Genomic DNA, 9,563 nt, shown 5'->3' on the forward strand with positions numbered 1-9,563 from the left:
ATAGCCTGACTTTACTTTAAGACCGAAAGAGTAGCCGAGACCGCCTTACGTGCATCGTGATTTTGATCAACTTCGGCTCGATTTCCCTAAACTTGGGGGATATTTTCCAGTCCCGGGGACCCTAAACTAACTCCTGATTGCCTTGGTTTGCAGTGAAATGGACACAGCAAAACTTTATGAACGCTCACTTTCGAGCGTCTGGGCCGAAATATAGCCCCATTTCATTTTAAGACTGAATGAGTAGCCGAGACCGCCTTACGCGCATCGTGATTTTGACCAATTACGTCTCGATTTCCCGGAACTTGGGGATATTTTCCAGTCACGGGGTCTCTAAACCAATTCCTCTTGGTCTTGGTTTGCAGTGAAATGGACACAGGAAAACTTTTTGAACGCTCACTTTCGAGCTTCTGTGCCGATAAATAGACCCACTTCACTTTAACACTGAAAGAGTAGCGGAGACCGGCTCACGCGCATCGTAAATTTGACCAATTTCGGCTCGATTTCCAGCAACTTGGAGGATACTTTCCAGGCCCGGGGACTCTAAACTAACTCCTGATGGCCTTGGTTTGCAATGAAATCGACACAGGAAAACTTTTTAAACCCTCACTTTCGAGCTTCTGGGCCGAAATATAGCCCCACTTCTCTTTAAGACTGAATAAGTAGGCGAGACCGCCTTACGCGCAGCGTGATTTTGACCAGCTTCGGCTCGATTTCTCGGAACCTGGGGGATTTTTTTTGTTTAGGGGACTCTAAACTAACTTCTGATTGCCTTGGTTTGCAGTGAAACAGACACAGGAAAACTTTTTGAACGCTCACTTTCGAGCGCCTCTGCCGAAATATAGCCCCACTTCACTTTAAGACTGAAAGAGTGGCAGAGACCACCTTACGCGCATCGTGATTTTGAGCAACTTCGCCTCGATTTCCGGGAACTTGGGGATATTTTGCAGTCCGAGGTACTCTAAACTAACTCCTGACGGCCTTGGTTTGCAGAGAAATGGACAAAGGTGAAACGAGCGCATGCTTGGTTTCCAGTTTCTAGGCCGAAATATAGCCTCACCTCATTTCAAGACTACAAGAGTAGCTGAGACCGCCTTGCGCGCATCGTGATTTTCAGAAACTTTGGCTGGATTTCCCGGAACTTGGGGGCTATTTTTCAGACTCGGGGACTCTAAAGTAACTCGTGATGGCCTTGGTTTGTAGAAAAAAGGACACCGGTAAAACGATCGCACGCTCGGTTTCCAGCGTCTAGGCCGAAATATAGCCCTACCTCATTTTAAGACTGAAAGAGTAGAATAGACCTCTCTTCGCGCATCGTGATTTTAAGCAACTTTGCCTGGATTTCCTGGAACTTTGGGAATATTTTCCTGGCCCGGGGATTCTAAACTAACTCCTGATGGCCTTGGATTGCAGAGAAATGGACACAGGTAAAACGATCGCACGCTCAGTTTCGAGTTTCTAGGCAAAAATATAGCCCCACTTCATTTTAGACTGAAAAAGTAGCCGAGACCGCCTTGCGCGCATCGTAATTTTGACCCACTTTGGCTTGATTTCTTAGAATTTGGGGGATATTTACCAGTCCCGACGACTCTAAACTAACTCCTGATGGCCTTGATTTGCAGTGAAATAGACACAGCACAACTTTTTGAACGCTCACTTTCGAGCTTCTAGGCCGAAATATAGCCCAACTTCTCTTTCAGACTAAAAGAGTATCCGAGACCCCCTTACGCGCATCGTGATTTTGATCAACTTCGGCTCGATTTCGCGGAACTTGAGGGGACATTTTCCAGTCCCAGGAACTCTAAAATAATTCCTGATGCCCTTAGTTTTCAGTGAAATGGACACACTTAAAAGGAGCGCACGCTCTGTGTCGAGCTTCTAGGCCGAAATATAGCCCCACGTCATTTTAAGACTGAAAAAGTAGCCGAGACGGCCTTACGCGCATCGAGATTTTAAGCAACTTTGGCTCGATTTGCCGGAACTTGGGAATATTTTCCAGTCCCGGGGACTCTAAACTAACTCCTGATGGCCTTAGTTTTCAATAAGATGGACACAGGTAAAAGGAAAGCAGGCTCGGTGTCGAGCTTCTAGGCCGAAATGTAGCCCCACTTCATTTAAGGACTGAAAGAGTAGAGGAGACCGGCTTACTCTTATCGTGATTTTGAGCCACTATGACTCGATTTGCCGGATTTTGGGGGATATTTTCCAGTTTCGAGGACTCTCTACTAACTCCTGATGGCCTTAGTTTTCAGTGGATGGAAACAGGTAAAAGGAGCGCACGTTCGGGTGTCGAGCTTCTAGGCCGAAATATACCCACACTTCATTTCAAGACTGAAAGAGTAGCCGACACGGCGTTACGCGAAGGGTGATTTTGAGCCACTTTGGCTCGATTTTCCGAGACTTGGGGGATAATTTCCAGTCGCGGGGACTCTAAACTAACTCCAGATGGCCTTTGTTTGCAGTGAAATGGACACAGCAAACCTTTTTGAAAGCTCACTTTCGAGCTTCTGGGTCAAAATATAGCCCCACATCACATTAAGACTGAAAGAGTAGCCGAGACCACCTTACGCGCATCGTGATTTTGACCAACTTCGGATTGATTTCCCGGAAGTTGGGGGATATATTCCAATCCCGTGGACTCTAAACTAATTCCTGATGGCCTTGGTTTGCAGTGAAATGCACACAGCGAAACTATTAGAACGCTCACTTTCGAGCTTCTGGGGCGAAAAAGAGCCCCACTTCACTTTAACACTGAAAGAGTAGCGGAGACCGCCTTACGCGCATCGTGATTTTGACCAATTTCGGCTCAATTTCCCGGAACTTGGGGTACATTTTCCAGTCCCAGCGACTCTAAACGAACTCCTTATGCCCTAAGTTTTCCGTGAAATGGACACAGGTAAAAGGAGCGCACGTTCGGGTGTCGAGCTTCTAGGCCGAAATATACCCACACTTCATTTCAAGACTAAAAGAGTAGCCGACACGGCGTTACGCGAAGGGTGATTTTGAGCCACTTTGGCTCGATTTTCCGAGACTTGGGGGATAATTTCCAGTCGCGGGGACTCTAAACTAACTCCAGATGGCCTTTGTTTGCAGTGAAATGGACACAGCAAACCTTTTTGAAAGCTCACTTTCGAGCTTCTGGGTCAAAATATAGCCCCACATCACATTAAGACTGAAAGAGTAGCCGAGACCACCTTACGCGCATCGTGATTTTGACCAACTTCGGATTGATTTCCCGGAAGTTGGGGGATATATTCCAATCCCGTGGACTCTAAACTAATTCCTGATGGCCTTGGTTTGCAGTGAAATGCACACAGCGAAACTATTAGAACGCTCACTTTCGAGCTTCTGGGGCGAAAAAGAGCCCCACTTCACTTTAACACTGAAAGAGTAGCGGAGACCGCCTTACGCGCATCGTGATTTTGACCAATTTCGGCTCAATTTCCCGGAACTTGGGGTACATTTTCCAGTCCCAGCGACTCTAAACGAACTCCTTATGCCCTAAGTTTTCCGTGAAATGGACACAGGTAAAAGGAGCGCACGCTCGGTGTCGAGCTACTAAGCCGAAATATAGCCCCACTTCAATTCAAGACTGAATGAGTAGCCGACACCGCCTAACGCGCATCGTGATTTTGAGCCACTTTGGCTCGATTTGCCGAGACTTGGGGGATATTTTCTAGTCCCGGGGACCCTAAACTAGCTCCTGATATCCTTAGTTTTCAGTGAAATGGACACAGGTAAAAGGAGCGCACGCTCGGCGTCGAACTTCGAGGTCAAAATATAGCCCCAGTTCATTTTAACACTGAAAGGGTAGCCGAGATAAGCTTACGCGCATCGTTATTTTGAGAAACTTTAGCTCGATTTGGCGAAACTTGGGGGATATTTTCCAGTCCCGGAAACTCTAAACTAACTGCAGATGGCGTTAGTTTTCAGTGGATGGGAACAGGTAAAAAGAGCGGACGCTCGGTGTCGAGCTACCAGGCCGAAATATAGCCCCACTTCATTTAAAGACTCAAAGAGAAGACGAGACTGCCTTACGCGGATGGTGATTTTGAGCAATTTTGGCTCGATTTGTCGGAATTTGGGGGATATTTTCCAGGCCCGGGGATTGTAAACTTATTCCAGATGGCCTTAGTTTTCAGTGAAATGAACACAGGTAAAAGGAACGCACGCTCGGTGTGGAGTTTCTAGGGCGAAATATAGCCCCACTTCATTTTAAAACTGAAAGAGTAGAAGAGTCCGCCTTACGCGCATCGTGATTTTGAACAACTTTGGCTCGATTTACGGGAACTTAGGAAATATTATCCAGTCCCGGAGATTTTAAGCTAAGTCCTGATGGCCTTGGTTTGCATTCATATGAGTAGTAATGGACGCTTATATGAGCGGTAACCAATCAGGAGCCGAGAAAGACAATAGGCTATTGTTTGGAGAACAATGGACGCTATTGTTTTCCACATCCAAGATGGCCGCCACAAATTTCAGCCAATCAGGAGCCGAATTAAGAACAATGGATGCTATTGTTTTCCAAATCCAAGATGGCCGCCACAAATTTCAGCCAATCAGGAGCCAAATTAAGAATTCAAGATGGCGGCGCCCACGAAAGTCGGCCATGTTGGAAAACAGCCCACCAGCCTCGACGGAGGACTGGGATCGGTCTCACGGATTTCCATGGCGACACAAATCACGCCAGGGTCACGCAAAAATGTCATGCAACTTCAAAATCGATACTTACAGTGTCCTGTGGTCCTAAACGACAGAGGTCCATCCAACAAGCGGCCATGATGGAGACTGAGAGACTTTTGTCCGAGGCACTTATATACCTTTCTATTTGTTCCAAAGCATCCTGGGACGCTGACCTCATCGGGAACCAATCCTAGACTTGCCCCACTCCCTTCACAGTCGAAGGGGTAAAAATAGGGGTAAGGGGGTACTCCCCGTTCCAAAGCATCCTGGGCTGATGACCTCATCGGGAACCAATTTTAGACTTGCCCCACTCCCTTCGCGGTCGAAGGGGTAAAAATTGGGGTGAGGGGGTACTCCCCGTTCCAAATCCTAGATTTGTCCCACTCCCCTCTCGGCCAAAGGGGTAAAATAGGGATAAGGGGGTACTCCCTCTTAGTCTGCTATTTAAAACCTTCACACGTTTTGAAAAGGACCAAAACAAAGTTTGTTGACTCACGAAATGGAAGTTAGAAGAAGTCGAAGACTACTAGGATTGACCCCGAAGTAGATGAGTTCAAGGACAAATGTTTCATCTGTCAAGGCGACCTTGTCATTGACTCCTTGACTCCATGTAGTGCGAAAACTTATTGCTGTGGAAAATTTTTGCACAAGAGATGTTTGCAACAGCAGTTACAATACTCAGATAAGTGCGGACATTGCAAAACCTCAAATCCTCCGGGGAATGAAGATGAGGCACAACTTTCACCTTGGGAGGAGGTGGTACGCGAGAGGATTACCAACGCAACGAATGCCATCAATAGGTATCGGCGAGGGGGACGGCCTTATCATATTCACAATCGTAATATTGTTTCGTGGAGGACCTTGCCGCACCATGCGAATCTTTCCATCTGGTTTGAGTTTTTTACAAGACTCACCATCTTCGTGCAGCAAAGGCGAAACGCTACCCTGTACATCCATGCCTATGTCAACTTGCCGTGGATGACCATTACTCAATCAATAAGACTGACGGTGTATGAAATGTTCAGTAGAAACATCCCAACGGAAGTAATGTTCTGTGTACGCGAAGTAAAGTTTAGGTTATTGTTCCTGTCGTGGCTGCACTACGACGCTGAGGATGAAGTGATTATCAACAGATTAACTCTTCAGTCATCTTTTTCACCCCCCATTTACCCTGAAGACACAGCTTGGGTGTAACGTGTAACTGTTATTGTAACTCAAAAAACTCGTAAAACAAAACAAAAACAAAAACAAAGAGTCTGAGTCTTTGCAACGTTTATTGAATAATGATAATAAAAATAATAACACGAACTCCGAAAGAGAATTGGTTACAATTTTTCACTCTTTAAGTCTTCTCCAATACTCGTTGATCCGTTCCCTGTTGTTTTTACAGTATTGTCTTCGGTAATTTCTGATGTGCTCCTTGTTCTGTTAACAATAGGCTCTCTGGCTGCTGGCGAGTCGTTCCTTGTTGTTTTCATACCATCTTTTACGACACCACCACCACCTCATCTACTACAACCACATTTACCACCACCACCGCCAGCACCACATTTATCACCACCACCTACACCGCCACCACCACATTCACCACCACCGCCACCACCGCCACCACCACCACATTCACCACCACCACCACATTCACTACCCCCGCCACATTCACCACCACCACCACATGCACCATCACAACCACTACATTCACTACCACCACCTCCTATATCACCACCCATGTACCACCACCGCCGCATCCACCACATTCACCACCACAGCCACATCCATCACCTGCACCACCACTACCACATTTACCACCACATCCACCTCCACCGCCACCGCCACCACCACATTCACCACCACCACCGCCACATCCACCACATTTACCACCACCACCGCCACATCCACCACTACCACCACATTTGCCACCACCACCACATTTACCACCGCCACCACCACCGCATCCACCACCACCGCATCCACCACCACCGCATCCACCACCACCGCATCCACCACCACCACCACCGCCACATTCCACTACCACCACATTTACCACCGCCACCAAAACCACATTCACCACCACCGCCACCACCGCCACATCCACCACATTCACCACCACAGCCACATCCATTACCTACACCACCACCACCGCATCCACCACCACCACATCCACCACCACCACAGTCACCACCACCACCACATCCACCACATTCACAACCACCACCGTCACATCCATTACCTGCACCACCACCTACACCGCCACCACCACATTTACCACCACCGCCTACACCGCCACCACCGCCACCACCGCCACCACCGCCACCACCGCCACCACCGCCACCACCACTACATTCACCACCACCACATTCACTACCACCGCCACATTCACCACCACCACCACATGCACCATCACAACCACTACATTCACCACCACCACCTCCTATATCACCACCCATGTACCACCACCGCCGCATCCACCACATTCACCACCACAGCCACATCCACCACCTACACCACCACTACCACATTTACCACCACATCCACCTCCACCGCCACCGCCACCACCACATTCACCACCACCACCGCCACATCCACCACATTTACCACCACCACCGCCACATCCACCACTACCACCACATTTGCCACCACCACCACATTTACCACCGCCACCACCACCGCATCCACCACCACCACCACCGCCACATTCCACCACCACCACATTTACCACCACCACCAAAACCACATTCACCACCACCGCCACCACCGCCACATCCACCACATTCACCACCACAGCCACATCCATTACCTACACCACCACCACCGCATCCACCACCACCACATCCACCACCACCACATTCACCACCACCACCACCACATCCACCACATTCACCACCACCACCACCATCACATCCATTACCTGCACCACCACCACATTCACCATCACCACCACCACCACCACCGCCACCACCACCACCACCACCGCCACCGCCTCCACCACACTCGTCAACTCGACCATTAATCATGTATAAAACTAAGGCATTAACTGCCTGAATTCATTTTGAGTCAAACTAGCAAGGAGTCATGTCCCTTTATTGTCGATATTGTCATAGACTATTCTCTCGTGCAGACAGTAGAATTCGTCACGAAAAACATAGTTGTCAAAGCAGTGGATCAGATAAGACACGAGATGTCCCAAATATCACATTTCCTACCGAAAAGCACCATGGGATCCCTAGTAGAATAGAAATGGGAGAAGCGTTTCGGTTCAAGACACCCTCCAGTATTTTGATCGTGGGCCCTTCTCGTTGTGGGAAGACTTGTTTTACCGAATCGTTACTCTTGGATCACTTGGAAGAATTGTTTGTAAACCCTCCCACTACGATTCATTATTGCTACGGGGCGTGGCAAGACGGATTTAGAGACATGGAAGACGCTGGTGTGCAATTTCACGAAGGGATTCCAGAGTCAGACCATCTCAAGTCATGGTTTCCGAAGGGTGGATTACTCGTACTGGACGATCTGATGGCAGAGGGAGGTGAGGACAAAGCGTTGCTAGACTTATTCACCAAAATCATCATCCAAATATCACCGTGTTGTACCTGTGCCAAGACATGTTTCCACTCTCATCATCAAAATATCACCGTGTTGTACCTGTGCCAAGACATGTTTCCACCAGGGAAATACGCCAAGAGTATTTCCAGGAACGCCCACTACATCGTAGCCTTCAAAAATCCAAGAGATCAATTAGGGATGAAGAATTTACTGCTTCAAGCTTTTCCCACTTGCTGGCAAGACATGATGGACGCGTATCAAAAAGTGACCGAACGACCGTTTGGGTACACGGTCCTGGATTTACATCCCGCCAGTGATGACAGGAGACGCGTGTTTAGTCACCTCATGACGCACGAAGGATACCCGCGCTGGCATCGAAGAAAGAGAGAGGATGTCTGATCATTGCCCAAAATGGTATATTAAACATCAGTTTAATCGACTCGGCTCATTTGAAGTACGTTGTCTTCGGTGAAGGTCGACGAGAATCATGGATGATCGTTCAACAGATATTTTTGGCCCCGTGGAAGATGACAATGACGAGAACGTTGAAGAGGAAGAAGAGGTGGATAAAGAGGAGCCTGAAGAGGAACAGGAAGAAGATGAGGATAGTAGCAGCTCCGAAGAGGAAGAAAAAGCGGACGACGATGAACCAGATCCGTGGAGTCCACTACCTCAAAACGTCTGAGAAGACGTCAAAGAAACCTACCTGAAAGAAGTCCAGCAGTTCCTGGATAAGGGAAAATCCCAAAAATATGCCGAAAATGCTGCTTTCAACGTCCTATTACCTGTAAGTAGAAGAAGGCTACGAAGGACTTACTTAGAGCGTCTAAAATGGACTCACCGTATCAAACACGACGCAATACACCGTAAAGTCATGAAGACTCTTCGACGCTTTATTGAGGAAGACGACATGGATTTTGACGAAGCGGCCGAGTCGGCAGTGGTAAAACGAAAATTCCTGCTAAACAGACTAATGCGGAAGAAGAAGAGGTTAAGACCTGAATTAGCCATGTGACTCTTATAAGAGTGTGTGATTCCAGGGTTTTGGTCATTATTTGTAAGACGCTACACATGCAAGATGAATTGCTCCAATCAACGGTCAGGGAATGACCAGAGGGTTGTCTGTAAAAAGGCCTACCACAAAAAATATTATGCCAAGAACAAACAACGAATCCTGGCCCAACAAAAGAGATATCGTGCAGAGAACATCGGGATTCTCAAAACTCGTCGTAAAAGATGGTATGAAAACAACAAGGAACGACTCGCCAGCAGCCAGAGAGCCTATTGTCAACAGAACAAGGAGCACATCAGAAATTACCGAAGACAATACTGTAAAAACAACA

At 47.8% G+C, this 9,563-nt stretch overlaps 1 protein-coding gene across 1 annotated transcript; it reads left to right on the forward strand.

Moving 5' to 3' along the window:
* The first annotated feature begins 7,699 nt into the window (after positions 1-7,699).
* On the forward strand, positions 7,700-8,803 carry LOC149096704 (uncharacterized). The gene has a single exon (XM_089280628.1). The coding sequence runs from the start codon at positions 7,750-7,752 to the stop codon at positions 8,617-8,619; it is 870 nt and encodes a 289-aa protein (XP_089136754.1). The 5' UTR covers positions 7,700-7,749; the 3' UTR covers positions 8,620-8,803.
* The last annotated feature ends 760 nt before the right edge of the window (positions 8,804-9,563 follow it).

The sequence above is a fragment of the Orbicella faveolata genome, unplaced genomic scaffold (assembly GCF_042242905.1).
Source record: "Orbicella faveolata isolate gen_17 unplaced genomic scaffold, um_ofav_v1 contig_48, whole genome shotgun sequence".
NCBI lineage: Eukaryota > Metazoa > Cnidaria > Anthozoa > Scleractinia > Merulinidae > Orbicella > Orbicella faveolata.

Excerpts from the sequence above, each read along its gene's own strand:
- LOC149096704 (XM_089280628.1), top strand. The coding sequence starts at position 7,750 with ATGTCCCTTTATTGTCGATATTGTCATAGACTATTCTCTCGTGCAGAC.